The 24,320-nt window shown below is 46.8% G+C and overlaps 2 protein-coding genes and 1 pseudogene across 5 annotated transcripts in view; all 3 read left to right on the top strand.

Annotated features, from left to right (window-relative positions):
* The first annotated feature begins 3,657 nt into the window (after positions 1-3,657).
* On the top strand, positions 3,658-17,641 carry ELMOD3 (ELMO domain containing 3). The gene is made up of 11 exons (XM_066639561.1): positions 3,658-3,758; positions 6,372-6,449; positions 6,877-6,946; positions 7,641-7,706; positions 8,426-8,517; positions 11,068-11,191; positions 11,739-11,861; positions 13,216-13,346; positions 14,667-14,743; positions 16,066-16,193; positions 17,070-17,641. The coding sequence occupies exons 1-11, from the start codon at positions 3,744-3,746 to the stop codon at positions 17,291-17,293; spliced, it is 1,128 nt and encodes a 375-aa protein (XP_066495658.1). The 5' UTR covers positions 3,658-3,743; the 3' UTR covers positions 17,294-17,641.
* Positions 17,642-22,837: 5,196 nt separating this feature from the next.
* Positions 22,838-24,320, top strand: part of FEZ1 (fasciculation and elongation protein zeta 1) — a 50,267-nt gene continuing 48,784 nt past the window's right edge. For all 4 annotated transcript variants that reach the window (XM_066639536.1, XM_066639537.1, XM_066639538.1 and 1 more), the window contains exon 1: positions 22,838-23,000. The gene's annotated coding sequence lies outside the window, so the exon portion shown is untranslated. The remainder of the gene's footprint in view (positions 23,001-24,320) is intronic.
* On the top strand, positions 24,147-24,269 carry LOC136662898 (5S ribosomal RNA; annotated as a pseudogene).

Consider the following 24,320-nt stretch of genomic DNA (forward strand, 5'->3'; position numbering starts at 1 on the left):
TGACAGGCAGAAGAGAAAGTGAAGCAAAGTAAAGCGAGGTTATAAAACTCCACTTTGTGGGAGAAACGACGATGATGATAGACAAACATCCTGTTCACACCCCACATGCCCAGTCACGACTTAAGCAAAGTCTACACAGCTGGTGATATGTGCAGAGCTTGGACTACTGTGAATCAGGCCATAAATAACAGGAAAAGCCCCCCCCCCCCAAAAAAAAAGTGCTCCAAGGTTATTTAAATATTAACAAGTGATATGCCCTGTGCATTCAATAGCATATCCTTCAAAGGTAGCCAGCTTTAGCTTTTGCTATCGAGACAGAGCAAGATTCTGTCTTTGCTCAGAGAAAAACATACCATCATTGAAATGCATTATATACCATGCAGATACAATGCCATTATTTAGGTTAAAAACAACAGTTCAAGGCTACCCCTGAGGAGGGCTGTAGTTCAGGTTCAGCACCTGTTTTGTATGCAAAAATTCCCAGGTGTAATCTTTGGTATCTCCAATTAGGGCTGGGAAAGACACCGTGCAGAACCTTTTGGCCAGTGGGGCCAAAAAACTTGATACAAGGAAGGCACCTTCATTCATAGGATTTCTACCCCACTTCTCCATCACGCATTGGGGCACCCAAGGTGGCTAACCATTTAAAAACACAATACAGGTAAAAAATTAAAACAATACTAAAACATTGATACATTCCAGTTGGCATCCTTCAGTCTCAGAAGACTATGGTATTGCGCTCTGAATGGTGGTTCTGGAACAGAGTGTCGTCTCCAGTGCGCAAAGCCTGGGTAGAATAGATATGGAAGATAGACTGTTACCCAGGCAGCAAATCCCCCCTCTCCACGTCGCTGAAATGGTCCAATGGAAAGGCAGAAGCCAATATGGTTGGTTCCAGCGGCGTCGCAGGAGTTGTCAGAATATGACTGTGTTCAGCCATGAACTGCCTCAGGGACTCCGGCTCCGGATTTTGCCTCAAGGTTGACTCCTGAAGCCTCTTCCATAACTGGATATAGCCACAAGGCAGTGGAGGTTTGGAATCAGAGTTTGAACATTCAAACACTGAACAATTAGAAACAACGAATGCTTGTAGACCCCAATGGATCACACCGTTAAAATGATAGTCATTAAAAAGCGAAAGCCAGTCATGTCAGCAGTTGAATCCTTTCTTGAATTTAAAAGCCTTCTTACAATCCTGAGCATGAAGCCTAAATAAAGTATTGTGTAACAGGAAGAATGTATATATCAGTCACGCAACATTTCATCACAGGATTTTTCGGGGCCTCAGATCACACCAGCCTCCTTGAACCAAGGCTGAACGTGTGTGTGTGGGGGGGAGGGGGTGCTGCAGACTTCACTCTGAAGGGGTTATCTGGGCGCCTGTTCGAGACACATGGGAACAGCTCCCTGCATGGGCTGCTATCGTGCTGCAAAGCACTGTCTCCCTGCCACGGACATTGCCTGTGAGTGTGATGGTGTCACAGATGGAAACATGAACCGAGGTAGGCAGCCTGGGGCGCTCCTGATCAGAAGAGAAAGGTGGGAGAAAGATCCTTTAAATACAGTGTTAAAATACAATCAGCATGAACAGCACCCATGGCTTTAGTGTGGACAAGGGGTACGAGTTCCCACTCCAGTTCAAGGTCTCTTTTAGTAAATACTGTACACCAGCGTTTCTCAAACTGTGGGTCACAAGCCAATTTCAGGTGGGTCTCCTTTCATTCCAATGTGTATTTTATTTTTACTGTATTAAACTTGATGCTACCATGGTATGTGACTGCTTTTGGGGAAATGTGACAGATCTGTGCTTTGAACAGGTTACTATGTGTAGTCTTTTAACAATGATAGCCAATGGGCGCTTACTCCTGGGTAAGTATGGATAGGATTGTAGCCTTTGGGATGTTTGGAGGATTTTTTTAACAGATCAACACCTGCTGGGGAGGGTTAGGAGGGTTCTTTTTAATTTTTAAAATATGCTTATTGTAAACTTTTAATTAATTGATTTGATTTAATTTTGTCATATGGGGATGTAAAAATGTTCCTACTTGATGATGTCATTTCTGGCCATGACATCACTTTCAGGTTAATGACATCACTTCCGGTGGGTCCCTGACATGTAGTCATTCTAAAAAGTGGGTCCTGGTGCTAAAATCTTTGACAACCACTGCTATGTACACAGACTTGCCATAACCCTGTTCTAAAATGTAGCAAGAGCGTCATGTGGATGCCTTCTGCAGCCACTTGGGGGCAGGCAGGTAATGCGTGGCTCCAACTGGCTGGAGATGGCGAGGCAGTCATGCTGAGTTGGGACTGCCTTTAACGTGGTTTTTGCAAATGGCACACACTGCACACCCCCTATGTACTTAAGGGCCCAATTCTATCCAGTGTTCCAGCACTGATGCAGCTGCAATGCAGCCAAAGTAAAGGAACGTATCCTTACCTTGATAAGTCCTCTGTTGGTGCTCTCCCACTGCAGAATGAGGCGCATGCCCTGCAGGTACGGATGCATCACTGCTGGAAAGTTGGATAGGATTGGACCCTAAATGCCTACACTCTTTCCTCGGCCTAGCGGGGGGGGGGGAGGATTCATAGCCCAATATCAGGTATGATTCTTCCTCCAGACTGCTTTCCCAGCACACGTTACACCTTGCACCGGTGCAGTCAGTAAACACCAGATAGAAAGGAAGTGTTGCTTTGCTAGCGCATGCTGCAATCCTATCCACATTTACCTGGGGGTAAACCCCATTGACTTATAATGGGACTTACTTCTGAGTAGCCACACTTAGGATTGGGCTCACGATCCTCTGTAGCCAGGCCCCTGTGCTACAGGGTCGGGGTGTTGCTTTTGCAATGCAGAGGCAAACCCTCTGATTTCATTCCAGAAAGATGGGTTGCAAATCAAATCAAATCAATGAATGAATGAATTTCGTAAGAGCCCTGCCTTGCTGAGCCAAAAGATTCTGGCACTGTATTGATGGGGAGGTCAGTCCAGGGTGACCAGTCACCCTCTTTTTCCAGAATATGTCCTCTTTTTTAACCCCCTGTCCTGGGAAATAACTTAAATGTTATCCTTTTCCCAGTGAGCGGGCCCTTGCAGGCAGCGCATAGCCTTCTTGTAATTAATAAATTATATGTAATATAGTTCTAAATTTAATAAGAAGTAATATAGTGGTTAAATTAACCACATGAACTCCATACAGAAATGTTTTTAGCTTTTATTTTGTCATGTCTTACATTCTTTCTTGGCTGTCCTACATTTTGGGGTGCCTGGTCCTCTTTGGCGGGGATGACATCTGGTCACCCTGGGTCAGTCCAGCCTGCACGGTGCACCACCAGGAATAAATGCACCACTCTTCCCTGCTGGTGCATTTATTCCTCTATCTGCTAACCAGGGGCTAAGTCAGTGCAGCTCTCAGTGGGACCTGCTCCTGAGTAAACCTGCTTGGAGCTGGGGCTGCCTGCCCTGCCTTTGCAACCCATTGCACGGAACAGGAGCTGCAGCGCAGCAGCCTCGACTCCAACCCCTGCAGGCGCGCGCGCTGGTCCCTGGGCACCAAGTGGCACCTTCTGCAGGCGACCAGAACTACAACTCCCAGCGTGCCCCGGACTGCGCACGCGCTCATTTGTGTGTGGGTGTTGCAGTGTGCAAAGGGGGGCGCTTGAGCAACAGAACAGAGATTGGAGGGGGGCTAAAAAAAACCGGAGGGGGCCCAATTTCCGTGGCTGGGTCCGGCTTGTCGGCGATGACGCCTCCTTGGGTGCGTTACCTGGAAGGGGGAGGAAGAGGAGGGGAAGGGCAGTGGGGGTAGAAGGGGGGCGTAACGTGTGAATGTGCATTATACACGTGTATTGCCTAAGGGGCAGCAGGGGGCGTGCATGCATGCATGCAATTGCCACTTCCAGGCGTGTGTGCATGCATGCATGCATGCAACTGCCAGTTCCATACTGGGGGAGAAGCTGTGTAACGGGGGGGGGGGAAGCAAAGCAAGAGTGGGGCTCCTTTATAGCAAGGGGGGGCCTAGTGGGGGGTGCTTGTGGCAGCCAGGAAGTGGGGATTGCAACTGGGGCCCCCATTGCCCGGATCAGCTTGGCCTGGAGGTGGCCAACTTTTCCCCCCTGCAAGGCTCCTGCCACAGTGAGCATCTGTGCATAGTTTATTCATGAAGAAGAGCACTGCTGGATAAGGCCTGGGGCCCATCTGAGTCCAGAGTGTCCTGTTTCCTCTGGGAACCCCCACCTTCAACAGGAGACAAAGCCCACCTTCGCTCTGCTGCAGTGGGGGTTCTGGAGGGGAGCATGAACCCCTTGCAAAAGGTGCCTGCTTCACAGTTGCATAACAGGCAGACTGCAGCAGCAGGAGGAGGAGGAAGCATAATTTTAAGTCATGGCTTCATGGAGAGTTGCCAAGACACAGCCTGGAAAGTGTGCCTGCCTCTTTAAATTCCCCACTGCCCCAGCCACTTCTCCCACCAGAGCATGTGGCTGCTCTCCCCTTTCTCCTGCTTGCTGTGTGTGCAGCACATCTCCTTCCAGGGTCAAGGGTGGGAATGGGCAAGAGAACCAGCAAACCGCTGCAAGCCTTGGATTTAAAGACCTTTGGATCCACCAACTGAACCCGACTGATTCCTGCCTATTTGGTGGCTGTTCAAAGTTCAGAGGATCCTGGCAGCAAAAAAAAGTTGGCAGCTTCAGATTGGGATATATATTAGATTCTCATGCAAGCTCTCGAATGTGAGCTGCGAGGGGCAACTGGCTGGCAATTGATGGAAAGAGGGTGGTGAGCTTAGATGGACATCTGTGTGTTCGGCTGGGCAGTTCTTATGAATGAATGCAGCCCTTTGTTTTAAACTGCATTCACAGGATGATAGTGTGCACCAGTAAGGCCAGTCTGCCAAACTGGCAGCCCTGTCATGTGCATTTTGGTGCAAGATCTCCCATGCACTGTAAGCTGAGAAGAACCAGGGGGCAGCCACTAAAATTGAGCGTCGGGAGAGTTAGAACAAGCGAAAGAAAATACGTATTTCTTGACCTAGTGTGCCATTTGACTGTGGAACTCCTTGCCACAGGATGTGGTGATGATGCCTGGCCTAGATGCCTTTCAGAGGGGATTGGACAGATAGATGGAAGAGAAGTCCATCACAGGTCACAAGCCTGGATAGGTATATGCAACCTCCTGGTTTTAGAAGTAGGCTGTCTCAGAATGCCAGGTGCAAGGGATTGGCAACAAGATGCAGGTCTCTTGTTGTCTTGTGTGCTCCCTGAGGCATCTGGTGGGCCACTGTGAGATACAGGAAGCTGGTCTAGATGGGCTTTTGGCCTGATCCAGCGGGGCTGTTCTTACGAGTTCAAATCTTGCAACAGCAGCTATGAACTGACTGGGTGCTGTAAACCTGAATCTGGGCTCTCATATCTGCAGTGTGGGAAGGCAGCACTGAACTACTGACATTTGTTGAGTGCTGTCTTGTATATACACATGCATAAGTCCCTCATCCTGTCTCTGTCCCAATGTTCAGAAGTGATCGTCATGGTCTTTCAAGAAGTGGATCTGTTTGTGCAAGTGCTTTTCTGCCAGCAGTATGAGCGCCCCCTGTTGGTATTTCATAGTATGGCAGGTGGTCCTTGGTGCTATGGACCTGCTAACCACGGTCTGCTCCCCTCTTTGGCCTGACCCTACAGAAGTGGAGATATTTGGGGCAGGGTTGCAGAAGCCCAGTCCTTCCAACGAGGCACAGACTGGGCAAGGAGGTGTGGAAGGTGCTGAACGGCGACTGATGAAGTAGTGGTACCTGGGGAAGGTGATCCTTGCAAGAGACAAATGATTGGACAGTCCTGCTCTCTGCAGTGTTCAGAGAGTGATTGACAGCCCTGTCAATCGGTTTATACTCAACTTGAAGTGTTGTGTTTCCAGGTGTTAGCCTCTTTGAAGCCCAAACAGCACAGAATCTTGTAAGCACCTACAAGGCTGGCCAGTTTATTTTGTGGCCTGCAGTGTGTGTGTTTATGTGTATGTATATTGTGTGCTGCTGTTGATGTTTGTTGTTTTTTGGATATTTGGCTTGTTTGCCATGGTAAGCCGCTTTGACTTCCCTTGAGGGCAAAAAGTTTATGCTGAAATCGAAAGATTTGTCTTTAAGAGGCTACAAAAGGTTTGTCTTTAAGAGGTTGTGTGTTGTTTTAGACAGATTGCCAGCCCTCTGCTAGAAAAGAAACAAAGGTCTCTCTCTCTCTCTCTCTCTCTCTCTCTCTCTCTCTCTCTCTCTCTGTGGGTATTAAGCCATGTTCTCTGTTAACTTCATAGCAACATGAGTGCCTTTGGGATGTGTAGGTGACAATGCCTTCCCCGGTGACTCTGATTTCATTGTTGCCATTAGGGTATGAACCGATGCAGCACCGACAACTGCCAGCATGAAGAGCAAAATATTTCCTTTGCAGCCTTCAAATCAGCACACGTGAGTACCCCAGTGTTTCAGAAGGTCCCAGGTTCAGTCCCTGGCATCTCTGGATAGGGCAGATGGGCATTGCTGCCCTGAAACCATGGAGAGCCACTGCCAGTCTTGGTTGGCAATCCTGGCCTTCCTGCACCAATGATCTGATGCAGTGGGTAGCAGTTTCCCATACCAAAATAGACACCTCCTGCCCACGGCTTGCGCTTGTAGCTGCCTCTATGATCACTTAGTTGCCTTCATGAAAATCTGCCTTGAGGATGTCTTCGCCTCTAAAGCAGCCTGTAAATTAAAGCTTGTGGGCACCAATATTGCCAAATAATTTGTATCTCAGTTCAAAGGTGCTTAAATACATTAGCATTAAACTCTCTGCAGAAAGATTGCCATGGGTTTAAGTGCCATTTTGCGTCTTGATGACTTGTCCTTTTTTTAGATTTCTGCCCTGAAGCAGAATGGGCTCCTTCAGTCCCTGTCGGCTACCGCCAATGGATGCAGAGAAGCAGGTAAGGCTCCAGTCCCTTTGCAGTTTTTCAGATGATGTAGGTGACTAACAGCCCAATCCTAACGGAAGTCCCATACTGCAATCCAGCAGAGACAGTGCAGCCCAGCTGCATCCAGAGTGGGAATAGAGGCTGCTGGAGGGTCCCTTACCCCAAGTAAAGCCCCAGCAGCCTCTATGGGGCTACTTGGATCTGTACCAGTGTTATTGCTGGTGCAAATTTGAGCTGCCCTGTGTCAGGCTTTCAGATCTAGAGGGGGTAGAACGTGGTGGTAGCTGTGGCTGACATCCCCTCCTCCAAGACCTGAACAACTCCCTGCCCCACCCCCACCCCCACTGCCTAGCGGTTAATCTACCTGCTCCAGCTGCAGGCCAGTGCCTGTGATATAACATGGAGTCATTTCCTGGTACATTCAAGAAAAAAAATTGTTGGCTGGAAGTACTGAACTGGCAAGATCGTTATTGGCATCTTGAGTGCTGTTGAAATTTCTGCTGTCCATGAAAATGCAGAGTATGGAAAATTAGAGAAGAGAAAGCCCTGCTGCTGTTATTCTCCCTGGCATGACCTCTGTTCACCTTTGGTGACCAAGCCAGTCCTGCCACCTGTGCTTTCAGGAGTCTTCTGCAGTTTTCGGTGTGTTACTAAAGTCTTCCAGGGCGCTGTTGTGTCTTCTCATTCCTCTCTTCTCATCTCCCAGATATCAGTGAAGCGGTGCTACGAGCCCGGGAAGAGTGGGAGACTGTGGAGAACATCCATCCAGGAGGTATGGTGTGGGAACAACTGCAGTGACCTTTCCTTAACACCATCTAGACCCCTTGCACATCACAGTAGATGGATGTGTATGGCAGGCAGGAGTGCTGGGCCGGCGCCACTGAAGAAAACAGATCACATAATGGCAATAATATCAGAGCAGTAGTTCGAATGTGTTACGGTATAGCAAATCTGGCGTTAAAGCGCTTTCACGCACAAGTTACCCATACTACCGAATAATTTGTTTGGAGAGCCAGTGTGGTGTAGTGGTTAGAGGGTTAGACTTGGGCCAGGAAGACCTGAGCTCGAATCCCCACTTAGCCATGAACCTTACTGGATCAGATGTTGTCTCTCAACCTGACCTACATCACAAGGATGTTCTGACCTCTAAAAAGAGGGGTCTGTTCACCCAGCTTGGAGAGATTTTTTTAGAGGGTTCTTCACTCTCTGGAATAATTTCTTGCTCTCCATTCCTCATCTCTGACTCCATATAATTTAGAAATAAATTAAGTAGCACGACCTATACCAATGCAGTACTTTTATATATTTACACACACACACACACACACACACACACACGCACACTCTAATGGTGGTAAACTGACTTGTATATAAAACTCTAATGGCGGTGAACTGACTTGTACCTCCAGTGGATGGAAAGGTGCAATGAAAGGGAATTATCAAAATAATATAATACCCTCTCTTGCTCTGTTTTTATTTTTGCGATTACAGAAATTGTGGAAAAACCTCTTGGGCCCATACCCTTGATCTCTTTCAATGAAGCACTGCAGTTTTTCCAGACAGCAGATCTTTCCAACTGCAGGGTACGTAAGTGCCAACTGGGATCGATGTAGCAGTCATCCCTTAAATCGCTTAAAGATTTTAGGCAGTCAAAATGCTGCGTTGTCAGGATGTGTTTGGACCACAAAGGGCTTCCTAGGTGAATAGTCTTCCTTCTCTTTCAGATGGACCAAGAGAGCCAGAATTGCTGGAGCTGGTCACTTAAATTGCATTAGTTAACCAGTCCCCATCTGTGTCTCTCTTGCCTCCCCCCCCCCCAGCCCATCATCATAATAATCTGAGGGTGCCCATTGGCTAAATAACAGATATCTACAAATTCGCTTAAGGGTCCCTGCCATTTGGTGAGCAGTGCACCATCCCCCCAAACTTGTTTCCACTGCCATTCTTGGGGGGGCGGCACGTGGGTAAGAAGAGCAGGAGCCCCTTCTGAGTAGCTGAAGCAGCTCCTACTATTTCTTGCCGTCTGTCTTGCCTTGGTGCAAATGGAAATGAATGCCAAGTGCTTCAGGCCAAGGGAGAAGGAAAGCCACTTATATTTCCACATTTGTGGAGCCTCACTAAAGAATATACAGGACTTGAATTCTGGGCCTTAAGTGACCAATAAGTGGAGAGGTTTCAGATCCTGCTAAGTGCAGTTTTTTTCCTGGTTCCATTGGCATTTGGCCTGTCTTTAGGGGCTAGAAGCCAACCCATCTCAGCTTACAATTTTCTGTTTCCGTGCAGGGTTTTGTATATGTACCATTCAGGTTGGTTTTCTCCCAGGTGGCAAGATCTCAGGTTGAACTCTCTGGATTTTGGCTGCCCTTGGTTTTTCTTTTTTTAACCAGGGGACATCCACTCAGTGTCAGGAGAGTTAGAACAGACAAAAGAAAATATATCTTTACCCAGCATGTAATTAGTCTGTGGAACTCCTTGCTATAGGATTTGGTGATGGCATCTGGCCTAGATGCATTTAAACTGGGTTGGACCAATTTCTAGAAGAAAAGTCCATCACAGAAGCTGTGATGTGTGTGTGCAACCTCCTGGTTTTAGAACTAAGCTACCTCAGAATGCTAGGTGCAAGGGAGTGACAACAGATGCAGGTATCTTGTTGTCTTGTGTGCTCCCTGAGGCATTTGGTGGACCACTGTGAGATCCAGGAAGCTGGACTAGATGGGCCTATGGCCTGATCCAGCGGGGCTCTTCTTATGTTCTTATGATGTGCACACCATGTGAAGACCCTGATGGGGAAAGGAAATAGAAAGTGACCCTGGATGTGAGTGGATGGTCGAAATTGGGCTTTCTCATGTTCCTTGCTTTTCATAAAGCAAAAGAAGTTGTGTTATCGCTACCACCAGTTTTATAGAATTCCTTGGAATTGCTGTCTGTTCAATGATGTAGATGGCAAATTTGCCCTTTTTAAGATGATTTCCCCCCCCCCCCAATTAACCCAAATGAAACCAGCCTAGCATGCTTTAGAGCCAAATTCAAGCCCTTCAGGAACTGTGCTGTTGGGTGACTGCACATTGGTTGATTACAGATGAAAAATCATAGTCACATATAAGCAACCCTGATGTCATGTACGTTGGTATGGCTGCAATGAGTCTACTCTGGATCATGCTGTCCGCAGCTTTGTATTTATTTGTGGAAAACTGTCCTAGATCCACAGTGTCACAACTTGCAGAAGCATTTAAAAGTTGGGCTCCTTCCCCTTTGACTCCTTCCCCTCTCCTTCCCTCGAGTTCATAGTCCTTCCCTCTCCTGTGCATAAGAACATAAGAACAGCCCCACTGGATCAGGCCATAGGCCCATCTAGTCCAGCTTCCTGTATCTCCCAGCGGCCCACCAAATGCCCCAGGGAGCACACAAGACAACAAGAGACCTGCATCCTGGTGCCCTCCCTCGCATCTGGCCTTCTGACATAGCCCATTTCTAAAATCAGGAGGTTGCGCATACACATCATGGCTTGTATCCTGTAATGGATTTTTCCTCCAGAAACTTGTCCAATCCCCTTTTAAAGGCATCCAGGCCAGATGCCGTCACCACATCCTGTGGTAAGGAGTTCCACAGACCAACCACACACTGAGTAAAGAAATATTTTCTCTTGTCTGTTCTAAGTCTCCCAACACTCAATTTTAGTGGATGTCCCCTGGTTCTGGTGTTATGTGAGAGTGTAAAGAGCATCTCCCTATCCACTCTGTCCATCCCCTGCATATTTTTGTATGTCTCAATCATGTCCCCCCTCAGGCGTCTCTTTTCTAGGCTGAAGAGGCCCAAACGCCGTAGCCTTTCCTCATAAGGAAGGTGCCCCAGCCCCGTAATCATCTTAGTCGCTCTCTTTTGCACCTTTTCCATTTCCACTATGTCTTTTTTGAGATGCGGCGACCAGAACTGGACACAATACTCCAGGTGTGGCCTTACCATCGATTTGTACAACGGCATTATAATATTAGCCAGTGCATATGAGTGCATCATGTTGCCTTGTTACCACAGTGGTTTGGGCTGCATTGCTGTGTCTGCAGTAGTGCGGCTAGGGAGCCCTTTTCGACCCCTCTGCTCCTTTTGTCCTTATGTTTTTTATTTCCTTGTTCCAGAAAAAGATTCAGCCAACAGTACGAAGAAGAGGACTGGCTGCCATCACCCACTTCTTTTTCGGTCCTCCCCGCCTCCACCAACAGCTGCAAAGTGAGAGGGACTTAGCCCTGGCAATTGCCCAGTGTGAGTGTCACTTCTTGTGATGGAGGCAAGCATCTCCCAGGTGCCTGCATTATCAGTTGGTCTTTTGATGACAGCCTGCTTTGAATCCTGCAATATTAATAGTCGGAAGGGGCCTTGGAGGGCATCTAGTACAACCCCCTTTCAGTGCAGGCAGCGGCTACTACAGCATCCCCGAGATGCAGCCATCCAGCTCCTGCTTAAAAGCTTTATTTTGCCTCTGTGTTCAGCAAGGGAGCTTCCTTTATATTGGAACGTTATACATGCTTACATGGGAGTAAATCCCATTGAGCTCACTGGGGCTTACTTCTGAGTAGACATGCATAGGATTGTACTCTTAGTCCGTCACGCCTGATACTGTCTACTGAAGAGTTGCTATTCTGACTGGCAGCATCTTGGCAAGGGCTGGGATCTTTTTCTCTCCATTGCCTGATAATCTTGATGTGGCGGATTGAATTGGGGCCCTCCCCATTCCCAGTGCATGCTCTACCAATGACCCATGTTGCCATTTTCATGTGGCTTATGAAGGTAACTCCATGTCCCTGCACAGGTGGCTTGGATAACAACGAAAAGGTGCACATGAGAATCCTGCAAACGATCTACAAGAAATTAACGGGCTCCCGATTTGACTGTGCCCGCTATGGAGCCCATTGGGAAGACCTGGGATTTCAAGGTAGGAAGTGGTAGAGAAAGACTTGGCTCCTTTGAGTGCTTTCCTGGTAGTGAAGCTATGTACTCTTCATTCATTCATTCATTCATTGGCCTTTGTGTTTACACTGCTTAAAATAAATTGGGGAAAGTAGGAATGACGTATACCTTTTTATTCTCTTCCTGGATAATCTCAGAGCCAGCCATGTTGGCAGTACAGCTTATTCACAGCCCATTCTCTTCTAGTCAGGCATGGGATTGGGCAGAGGCTTAATGCTGCCTGGGCTGGGTCAGCCCAAGATCCCCTGGCACTTGAGGTGGCATGCCAAGTGCTGCATCCTCCCTCTTACCAGGTTGATTTGCCAACCTTTGCTTCTCCTCCTCCTTTGATTGGAAAAGAGATGAACGGTGCTGAAGTGGAGCAGGTGAAAATGATGGACAAGGGTGTCAGAGATGCTTTAACCCCTCATTTTCTTATTCTTCTCACTTCCTCTTGCACGCCATTTCCCTCTTTTCCAATCCAGGGAGTGGGAAGAACGGTGGAGGCCCCTGAGTTGACCACTTCAGTTGGCCTTGTAATGTCCTGGCCTGGAGTCTGAACCCCCATCTAGCATTTGTGAACTGTGAGAAACCAGATTAGCACCATTAGCACCAAGTTTGGGGTGAAGGCTGGAGTGATTCTTGATTCCTGATTTTTGGGTTTCTGTTGCGACGTGGGAAAAGCAAGCATACATCTTCCCTCTGGGAAGATTTCTGAATTGCTTGCAACTGGCTCTCACTTTTTGCCCTTGCAGTGAGAGACAAACCTTCCTCTTCTGCAAATTGTAGCAGAAGCGTAAATTGATCCACACACATCTTCTTACACTCCAAAGAGCGCTTTACTGAAGCATCTAGCAAGAGTAACCCTAAGCTTATAAACCCTGAATATCCATATTAGTGGTAACTGGTTGGTTTTTACAGGCCAGCTTTCACAAATGTCCACTGTTTCTCAATAGGCAGAATTGGTGAGGGGCTCCTTATGGTTTATTACTGAACCCTTTGACTTGGGTGGGAGGGAGAGTTTCTTTGTGTGAACCTGGTGAACAAGGTGCAAGCTAGAAAATTCCACTTGGCAATTCTGTGCACCAGTTTCTTGGAAGGCAGTAGAATGTGATTATGTAATGAGATGAAGTATTATATTGTGCTCTTGTGAGAAGTAGCATTTAAACTTTCATCAGGATGTATTCCTTTAGCATTTAGTATGTTGCTTTTGGGTTCAACTGGACAATTATCAGTCCTCTAATGTAGTGTTTTCTCTGCAGTAATTCACAAATACGACCTGAGCACTTATTAGCTTTGCTTAAGGGTTGCTGTGTGTGTGTTTTTTTTTCTTCCTGAAGGAATGGATCCTGGCACAGACCTCCGTGGCACTGGATTGCTGGGGTTAATGCAAACCTTATATTTTGTAATGGATTCTCGAATATTGCCTATAGCACGAGAGATTTTCAAGCTCTCCCATCATGAAGTACAGGTTAGCTTCCCCTTTTTTTCCCTACATTGGCTTGGGATTGGTTTTTGCTTGTTGTTGCCAACCAACAGAAAAGAGAACCCTGAGATCCTAATCCCACGCTAGAGTCAGACTAGACATGTACTGGAGGTGTGTGAATGCGTCTCGATCTTTTTAAAATTTGGGCAGCTGCAGAGTGTGGAACTCCAGATCTGATCTGTGAAGTGGGGGGGGGGGTAATATTTTCTTCCACAATGCCTCTCCCACCAACTGCTTTTTGCCATGATAGGGAAAATTTCTATGTAATACTTAAAATCATTGTGTTTCCTTTCCCGCTCTTAAAGAAACTTAAATGTGGGCCTTTTTTTTTTTCTTTTTCCTTAAAGGAAGTCAGGTGTACTCCTGTTTCTGGATAGTATGACCTATTGCTTGCAAATGTCTTTCAAAATGACTTTTCACCTCTCTGGTTAATCAGGGGCTTGCCTGCAGTTTCTTGATCAGCCTTGGGTCGAATGATTAGAAAAGTGAAATTGATCAGAACCCAGAGCATAGGAGTAGGGGATCAGTGAATGGGGAAGGAATGGAACCATTGTTGAATGAGAATGTTCTTCCTAAAACCCCATTCTAGTCTCTTTCCAGTTTCTAAATAGAGAAAGGACCACTCATGATAGACAAAAATGTCCCCAGTCATCTTAAATAAATGTATCCCATTACTCTTTTTTGTTACTCACTTTCTATCCTGTTGTAATTTAAAATAGGTAGTGAAAGTGCAGTGAAACCACATCAAATGGACCACTCTTACTCAAAGTCCAGCTGGAATATAAAAATAAAAGAAAAACAGATCTTCAACCCCAGGGGTGGCTAAACTTGCTCACTGTAAGAGCCAAATATGATAAACTCCAGATGCTTGAGAGCTGCAATATTTAAGAAGCATTTAAATACGTCAATATCTTTACTCATCATGAAAATTAAACACACATTTTAACCCAGTGGACTCTTGGTTTATACCCAGTAAAAATAAAGCATGAAACTTTTTATTTACCTTTTATGTTAATTGTGATGCAAAAAGGAGGTCAGCCAACATATTTCCGTATTATCTGTTGAAGAGCCACACAGAGCTTGTGAGCTATGGTTTGACCACTCTTGTTTGATCTCCACTGAGAAGGTTCAGTGTCTAAACTCCAAAAGAGTTCTTTAAATCTTGGTGTCTGAATTTGGTGGACTTGGATCCATTCTCGCATATAGGGTTTTGACTTGTGGTTTAAATTAAAATGAATTTTGGATCAAATTAATGGGTGAATCAGACAATCTCCCTTTTCTGATGTAGTTCTGATTCTCTTGCAGAATTTCCCCTTTTGTGTGATGTCTGTCAATATCACCCGTATTGTAATCCAGGTCCTGAGAGAAGAACGCCTTTCAAGGTGAGTTCATTGTGGGTGGGTGTGGACAAACTCTCTTGTGTCATCACTTCTGGGGGGGAGTGGCACCTCAAAGTGGCCCCTGACTCTCCATCTCTTGCAGTCAAACCATGTGTGATGAAAGGGTTTATGCTCAAGCAAGACTTGTTTGTACCTGTGGCTATGTGCTGCTTGAAAAAAAGATGACCCTCATCCCCCAATTTAAAGTTATTCTGCAACAGAAAAGTTGTCCCTCTTGTTGATTTGCCCTGGGTTATGGAACATTGGCAGGCCAATGACAGAATATTCTCTCCCTGCCAACAGCTTCAGAGCTGCAGGGAACCTCCCTCAAGCTATCCTGGCTTGACTGGCTTCCTCTTTCCCCTTCTCTCTTTCATCTCCTTCTCTGCACTTCGTTATCATCTTCCTGGGTCAGCTACTTGGGCGTTGAAACTGATGCTCAGCTGTTGGGGACAGTTGGGTTTGATGTCTCCACCTCTTGGAGTAAGCATCGAGCAAGCAAACAAAATCGAGGCTTCTTGTGGGCAGGAATGAGGAGCCCGGTGCAGATTGAAGAATTAGATAGCAAGAAAAAAAGAGGAAGTTGGTTTCTCAGTGACATTTGTATCCTGTTCTTCCTCCGAGGAACTCGGTTCAGTGTATGAGGTTCTAGCTGGCTCATTTGATCCTTGCAACAGGGTTGGTTAGGCTGAGATGTTGAATATCCAGGAACACCAAGTGAACTTCATGGGGGAGGGGGGATTTTAACCTTGCCCTTTGTGCTTCTGTCCTCCTTTCAGTGGGAACTGAAAGGGTCTCCAGTAGCGGAGGGGAGTAGACCCCTCCCTTTCCCAGTCGCTTTATAAATAAAAACAAGTTCTAGAGATTTGATGAAGCTTGATATCTCTGCCTTTCCCTTCCTGGTAAATCTCTGTAACTAATAAAGTTTTTGGGAAGATTGGCCCATTTTGTATGCCTGAATTTCCCATGTTAACTCATTTCTGTCCAGTCCAAAGGTGTACGCATTTGATCCTTGTTACATATATGCAATGTTGGGCAGAAATGGCTTAAAAACACACACACGCTCTTTTTGCTGTATATCACTGCAAGAGACTCTTGCTGGAGAACTTACAGCTTGCTTAGTCCTAGTCAATGCAGTTTGTACAGCACATTTTAATCAGTGACTGTACAGGCCTGCAGGAGATGTTTCTTAGAATAATGGCATGGTGAACTCTCAGGCATGGTTCCTCTTGATCTCTTTTGCCTTCCTTCTTTGCACATCGATGAGGCCCCGTGTTAGGGAAGGCAGTCCTTCGAGTAAACTAACCTGTGCTTGTCTTGTGCAGAGAGTGTAATCGGAGGCAGCAAGTCATTGCGGTGCTGAATGATTTGTACGTGGCTGTATTTTTACGCCTCTTCAGCATATGGAAGACCCAACAGAAGACCATTTCCGACTCTGGTTTTGTTCTAAAAGGTAGGCCGGTTTGGTGCTGTCGGTAGGAGGGAAAGCAAAGTGGGTGTGATCATGATTGGGGTCATAGCTCAGAGGCGGAATGTATTCTTTGCCTGGAGAAAGGCCCAGGTCTGGCCTCAGTAGAAGGCAGCTTCCCGTGATCTACTCAGATATTTCTTTGTGTACCGATTCCTGGCACTTGCTAAGGTCTTCCTCTCACATGAACCTATGTGAATCTGCCTTGTACTGAGTCAGACCATTGGGTCGTCTATGTTGGTATTGCCAACCCTGACTGGCTGTAAGTCTACAGGCAGAGGATCTTTCCCAGCCCTACCTTGAAGTGCCTGGGATTGAATCGGGGACCTTCTGCATGCAAAGCAGGCATCTTGCCACTGAGCTGTGGATACTTCTGATAAATACATGAAGCTGCCTCACTGGTCCATCTAGATGACTCTTGTCTATGTTGACCAGCAAGGCTTCAGGCAGGGGGGTCTTTTCTAGCATTGCTTGGAGATTCCAGGATTAGATGGGGAAAACAGGTGTTTATCCACTGAGCTATGGCCCCATCTCCTCGCTTGCTGCTCCCTCTCTGTACCTATGTTAGTATGATCTATTTGAACTCATAGGAGAAGCAAGGATGAAAGTGGACAGTAGGGCTGGTTTGCATCCACAGCATCTTCAAAAGATGAATCATTAGATTTTTTCCCTTGTAATGACGGACTTGGTTGAACAAGGAAACGCTTGACAAAAATGCACAAAATAAAGTTTAGGCAATGAGCAGAGTGTGATTTTCAGCAAGCCAGATGTCAGTGCATCTGACTGTCCGTGTTGTAGCCCAAGTGTGATGGCTTTTTTTGGAGTGTGTTGATACAAGATGTCAGGCTTCTTTCTCTGCAGAACTGGAGGCGTTTGCCAAAAGGAACCCAAAGCAGCTGCTGAGACATTTGGAGACACACATGAACGGGAAAGCGGCTTCAGTTGCAGGAGACAACGGCTTTCAGACCCAGGCTATCTCCTCGGAGGTCCTCGGGCCCAGCCTTAACTCCATCCCTGTTAACAGCATGGAGTTAAACTTTACTGGAGTCTGTGACCTGGCGGCCAAGACGGAGCAAGAGAGCTGATGGGCATCCAGAAGGACGGGAAGGTCCTTGTACATGATAAACCAGCAAAACCACTTGGTATGGTGTTGTAGCGGCCTCGTGGCCTGCAGGAGCAGGTGCCTGAAGGACTGGGGTTCCTTGAAATGCCATTCAAGTAGAACGCAGGGCTTTGCAGAGTGTCGGAGCTGCTCAGTGGGATCTGCGGGAGCCCTGAGGTTGGAGACGGAGATCGAGAGCAAATGGCTTCATTTTGCAGTGAAGCACTCTGGGTGGGATCCATTTGACCACCCAGCTAGTGTAGAGCTCAGCTGCGAAGTGAACCTTGTTTTGCAGCCGGAGTGTACACTAAATTTTGGAATCCTTGCGCACTGGGGGAGGGGGGGGCAGGGAAAAACATTCTCCAAATTTCTGAGAATTAAGACATCCCCTGTTGGGCCAAGAAACCTGCGCTAGCACTTAGAGCTGCTGGTTATGGGCCTGAATTTTCTAGCGTTAAGGTTTTATTGAGCAAGACGCAAAGCCGTTGAAACTTCCATCAATTGGGAGGCGTCGATTCTTGGCTGATGTGTGCCTGGTGACGTATCGTCCTTAACAGGGTCATCTTTGGGTTTTTGTTTGTTTTTTTTAAAAAATGAGATAATCAGTAGGAGCCACTAGATTTGTAACCGCAATCATGACTACCCGACTTGTGTGCCGTTGAGGGCGGTAACTGACAACCAAATAGTAAAACAGCAGTAGATTTAAAGCTTTCCATGTGGTGGCTGGAGCGGCAGGGGGAGAGAGGTTATGGCCTCCAGGCACACAGGAAACTTCATGTAGCCACACCCTTTACTTGATCTTTGAGTAGCTGTGGGGATTGGAGTGGCGGTAATACCAGTCCTGCCATGTGAACTGTGGTGTTGGGTCATCACCCTGGTCATGTGGTTGCTTTGGCCACCAAGTGTCGAGACTGGCATGCCAGATGCTGCCCCTTCCCCTTGTGTGGCACCTTGATGTGCCAAAGGTCACCATTGCCTCCAGCACTCCTCCCAGTACCAGAGTTCGAAAAGCAAGAGGGGAATTGAGCAAGAGAGGAGAGATCCTGCCACTCTCCTCTCACCTGCACTTCTGCTTCATTCCGTTCTTCCTCTCCTGATTCAGGGGGTGGATCAGCAGTGCAGGTAGGTAATCGGCACCCCCTGCAGTCTGCTTCCTGAGGCAGTTTTCTCAGTTGGCCTTAGTGTTGGGCCAGTCTGGGCAGTTTCTGCTCCCATGTGATCAGCTTCGTAAGCAGCTCCTGTGTGGTTCCTAGTGACTGAATTCCACCCTGAGATAACCTCGCTGGGATGTGCTGTCCGGTGTATTAGCTGTATGTAAAGTGCTAGCCCTGCTGTCAACGGGCTTTTCCATTAAACTTATTTACAGCCTTCAACCCAGCAGTGTGTGTCTTCCTTTGCTCAATCTTGACTCCAAAACTAGCAGAGACGGAATAAATATGCAAACATCTTTAAAAAAGAAAAAGCTTTTTTTTAAGGGCCAGGCCTGCTGAAACAAAGAAAATGCCATGGTGAAAAGCCATGAAAGATCCTTGTGGCTAGGAGTTCCACAGGGTAGAGAGCCACTTTTAACTAATAGTCACCATGTTATACGCTAGACAGGGGTGTGAGATTAATTCCCTACATTGGGCCAAATAGCATTCATGATGCCTGCTGAGGGACGGAAATGATGTCATTAAACAGGAAGTGACATCCTTAAGCAGGTGAAAACACTTTTCTTGCTTAGGAATTCATTAGTTGCAAATGTCAAAATATGCAGATTTTGATCATATATTCAAGATATGGGAGAGGCCAATTATCATGCAGACCACCCTCTTAGCCATGACATCTCAGCACAACTCAGCAGCTAAGAGCAACTGATGGTGGTGGTGGGAGAGCCCAACTATCACATGGGCTGCAGGAAGAGCTTCCATGGGCCGCCTCCAGCCCACAGGCCTTTGACGCCCCTGGGCTCAATCATCTCAGGGTCACATTCATGCGCATTGAGATATTACTAATAATCACTCAGTATCCTTCCTGCTGTTTGGTTTGTTCCCATTTTGCCAAAAGGAACCCTGAAACAGAGTGAGCTCTGTGCTCTCAGTCTCTCCCCTGACCTTTAGTAGATGAACATTTTCTGCCTGCCCTGTGTGGCATTCTTGTTTCTTTTGTGTGTTCTTTCTGTTTTCTTCTGTGCTTTCAACCATTCATTGCTTCTCTTAATACTGTCTCACATGCGCGCCTGGAGAGCAGTTGGCAACTGTGTTCAAAATGTTCCTCTTAATCTTTTTGGTGCTCTCTTCCTACCACTGCAAAGGGTTCTTGTGTGCCCTTATGCTCTCTCGCAATGCTCCTTAGCATAGCATTGAGCTGAATGGACTAGAAGGGTAGTTCAGATCATTTATCGTCGGTTAGAACAATGGTTCTCAAATGTTTTAGAACCAGGATGCACTTTTAAGAATGACCCTCTCTGGGGACCCATCTAGCGTTACAAGATTTAAAAGAAAAGGTGATTTAGAGAGAAATAAAATTTTTATTCTGTTGTGTTTTTTTTAAAATAAATTGATCCATTTCTTGTAATGAGGCAGTCCTAATGAATAGGCTCAAGGCTTGAAGGGCTTGGTTATATGATCCAGCCTTCACCTGCCCCCATGACCTGTCACTGACGAATTTGGGAAAGAAAAAAGCTCAAACACTTAGCTTCCTATTTTGACACAAGCTTATAAACTGCAGGAGCTCAGCTGTTTGCAGGGCAATTAGCAGCCCTCTTGCAAACTGCAAGAGCTCAGCTGTTTGCAGGGCAGTGAGTAGCTTTGATTTATAAATAGCCTCAGGACTTGAGGCAATCACTGTACACGGAGTATAAGTCATCTCAAAGGTAAGTCGAGGGCAGCCTTTGAGTCAAAAATCATGGAATTTTCTATGAACGTTGGATAAGTTGGTAGGGTTAAAAACTTAGGGGTGTGTGCAATTCTTTAAAAATGACTTAGCAGAAATTGTTCTGAGATGGCAGCAAAAAACCCAAAATAAAAATAAAACAGGAGGGGAGATGAAGGTGCTCATGGGAGTTGTAGGCTTTGTGAGCAGTACAATGCTACACTTCCATTGCAGCAGTCCTCATCAAACAGACTACAATTCCCATAAGTGCCTTCATTTTGCCTTCTGTTTGGAGAAGAAGCTCAAATTGCTACCTTTGGTTTACTTTCTGTTGCTGCCTGAGCAAAATTGCTAGTAAGTAAAATTGCTACTTTCCCCTCCCACCTCCCCTGCATCCTGCTTCTCAGCTCATTACCACCTTCACCAGGCAGCTGCTCTCAGAAACTTTGTTTCACTGTATTGACCCATGTATAAGTCAATCCGTGTTTTCAGGGCAAATTTTAAGGCGTAAATTTATCACACAAGTATATGTGGTATTTATTTGATCTTTCCATCACCTGTGTTTTCACTGGAGGATCTGCAGGACCCACCAGAAACTGGGTCCTGACCCACAGTTTGAGATATGCTGGATCTAGAATATTTATGTAGCACTTTTCCCATCATATTAGTTCATCAAGGGGCTCAAATAGGAAAATGGCAGTGTGGATCCCTGTCCCATATGGACAGATAATTTAAACAAGAAGTGCAAAGGAGCCAACAGCAACAACATTTTTGTCCAGCTATTCCCACACTGTGTGCTATTTATAAAACAGCAACAAAAATAAACGCACTGGTCACACTTCTCATGCACACACAGAGTGGAAATACAGGTGGGACCTCAATATCCACTGATTTGACTCACCACTGATACCAAGGTCCATCTTTAAATGCCTTGTAATGAGGGGAAAAAAGCACCAAAATTAAATTTCCTACCTTTGCACTGTTAAATAATCATAATTTCATTTCACTAGATTCCATTATTCACCCCATTTAGAGGCTGAATGCAGTATAGCATCTATACGAATGCATTCTGGGGCGACAACAGAGGAGCAATAAACCTGGAAGTGGGTTTTTAAAGCCATTTTTCCAGTGATCTGGTATCCACTGATTTTTTTATCCGCTGGGGGTTCTGGAATAGAACCTCTGTGGTTCCATGACCTGTACTAGGTGTCTTCCCAGGATCAGATATTGGCCATACCGTTTCAGAAAACAGACATTTACGCAGAATGTATGGAATATTCCGGGAGGAGAAACTGGAGTCCTGACCTGCCATACTTTTCTGAGAGTGTAGTCTTGGTGTTGTCTATTATTGAAAGGATTTTTTTTTTCCAAATGTGCCTGCCATGTTTTTCAGCATCAGTTGTGCAACTAACTGGAGCCCAAAATATATAAAATGAACTTTGATTAAAAACAAAGAGAACCCCATAATCTCAAACAGCTTGAATCCATCTGCCTGTGTTTTGTCTTGGGAAGGTTTTGCAGGACATGTCCAGGGCTGGTTCAGCCATGAAGTGGGATGATGTGGCTTGCATCGGTGGCGGATGTGGGGGGGGGGGATAGTGAGGAGATGGCGACTTTGGAATCCACTTTACCTGAGTCTGCCATTGCGTCCCTCCAGCCAAGTGTAGGCACAAGCTGCACTGATGTGCTTCTTGCATGCTAAAAGGGAGTGGAACATAGATCACCTGCTTTAGTATCCTTTCAATACCATTTTCTCATGGTTTTCCCAAACCAGGAAGTACAGGACTCCAAGGGCCCAATCTTATTCAACTTTCTAGCTCTGATGCAGTCATGCCAATGGGGTGTGTGCTGCATCCTGTGGGGGGGCAGCTATGGAGACAACCTCAAAGTAAGGAAATGTTTGTTCCCTTATCTTAGAGCTGCATTGCAGCTGCATTGGCACTGGAAAGTTGAATAGGATTGGGCCCTAAGTCATTTAACAGGACCACCTAAATGAAGGTCTTTAGTTTGCGCAGTCCCTTTAAATAGAACAGGAAGTCCTGCACTTCCTGGTTTCTGAAAATCACGCAGCACGACATGGTAAGGGGCCTTTGCCGGTAAGGGGCCTTTGCCGTTGTGTACCATAGCAGATGTGCGGCACCAGTGTGGCCAATCGTACCAAAAGTAGGTGTACTCCGTGCTACCTGGTGCACCCCCCACCCATATTTCCTATTTATATATCCTTTGGAGACTGATGAAAAGATTGTGTGACAACAACATTGCCTCCCTGACAGTGTGGATGACGTATTCCTAATTCTTGGAATAACCTCATCGGAAACAGACGCTTTGGGTCTGATGCTGCTTAGAGTCTTCCTTTGTATTGAGATTACTCCATTGGAAGGGGGGAGGCAAAAAAATCTGATTATGGGGGCCAGGGCACCATCAGGGCTGTGTGAACTGCAGTGACCTCGGAGTGGGAAAGGAGGCTTCTGTCCCCAATTAGCTTCTTCCTCCTGGTCATAGCGAGTGGGTTTTCCCCCTCTAAAGGGAGTCTTGGCTCCAGTCAGCCCCTCTCTGGCTTCCAAGGGGCCTGGCATCTGGATCAGAAGCTTCTATGCTGGTGTTGGTGTCTTGGAGCTAATGCATATTGATGAGGGAGGCTGAGCCCACGGCTCGCTCAAGCTCTCTGCAGAGAGGGGAGGCAGCCCAGAAGCTGGGAATTGTGCTGTTCCTGGACAGGCGGGCAGTGGCTGGCTGATTCTCTGAACCTAACGGATTTGTGTTTCTCCCCCCCTTTCCATCACCTGGACCCACTGCATGGGATGTTGAGCTGAGAGCAGATTTCCTGCCACGCTCGGGTATGTATCTGTGGACATTTGGGGTGGGGTGGGGGGGTGAACTCCATTCTCTCCAAAGGCACTAAGCTAGCTTTTCCTATTGTCTGCTACAGGCCGATGGCATGTTTTGGCGTTTCATGCGCTTTGACATTGGCAATGACTCTTCTGCCGGGGGATGGGGCCTTTCTGCCACTTGCGAGAGGCAAGAGGGAATGCATTGGTGCTTAGGTATAAACGATGGGTGGTTTGTGTGTGTCAGGCAATGAAGGAGAACATGGCATGTGGAGATTCTCTACGTGTGCATGCATAGATTCAATGCCTCTTTGGAAGCATATCTCTGCTTTTGTGTGTGTAATAGGCTGTAGTCAGAAGCGATGTGTACACAGGTGGCCAATGTGCCTTTTATGTAAAGGAGGGTGACAGGGGTTGCAACTGAAAGGGATGGGGGAGGTGTTGCATGTGCATTTGTGCAAGACAAAGAAGATTGTTTTTGGGGTGGGCTTATGGGGGGCAATGGGAGTTTTCTTTATGAGGGCAGAGGATTGAGCGCAGGTGGGATTTTGGCGGAGAAGGAGGTTTAATGTGCAGGCAGACAGGAGGTGCAATTATTTGCAGGGTTGTGGCATGGTATGCATGCGTGGGAACCGGGGAGCTGTTTTGGGAGGAGAGCTGTTGGAGCATTGAGAAGGAAGCAGTGATCCCTGCTTGAGGATTTTTTCCCTTTTGTGTGTGTGTGCCTCTGGAGAAGGATAAGGGTGCGCAGTGGGGAGAAGAGGCAGTTGTTGTGTTGTGTGTGGGCTACAGAGGTTGCACATGTGAAGCATTGCTGTTGTGTTTGGGTAAAGGCAGGACCGCTTGCGTAGGGCATGTGCAGGAAGGCAGGGACAGTGCTGGGACAGAGTGCTGTATAGGCCAGAAAAGGGCATGGGGGCAGTATGCAAAGACCAATGGTAGGAGAGAACTTTTCCACTCTGTTATTGGGCTGATGCATAAAATAAGAAGATACCTTACACCCTGCTGTTCTGCATTACTGTGGTGTGTGATTTCCTGGGGGAAGCCCATAGCGAGTGCAAATGGAGCAAAACTGGACAAGGGTGGGGGCTCTGAAGGAGACGAGGGTTCCACCTTCCATCCAAGCCTTGGGCCCTGATGCAATCCGTTTTACATGTTTGCAGAGCAGTCTGTTACCCTGCACATGCCCGATCTCGTCTGATCTCTGAAGCTAAGCAGGGTCAGGCCTGGTTAGTACTTGGATGGGAGACCGCCTGGGAATACTGGGTGCTGTAGGCTTATACCATAGTCTTTCGAGACTGAAGGTTGCCAACCACCATCAGAGCAGTC

This window comes from Tiliqua scincoides, chromosome 11 (assembly GCF_035046505.1).
Source record: "Tiliqua scincoides isolate rTilSci1 chromosome 11, rTilSci1.hap2, whole genome shotgun sequence".
NCBI classification, from domain to species: domain Eukaryota; kingdom Metazoa; phylum Chordata; class Lepidosauria; order Squamata; family Scincidae; genus Tiliqua; species Tiliqua scincoides.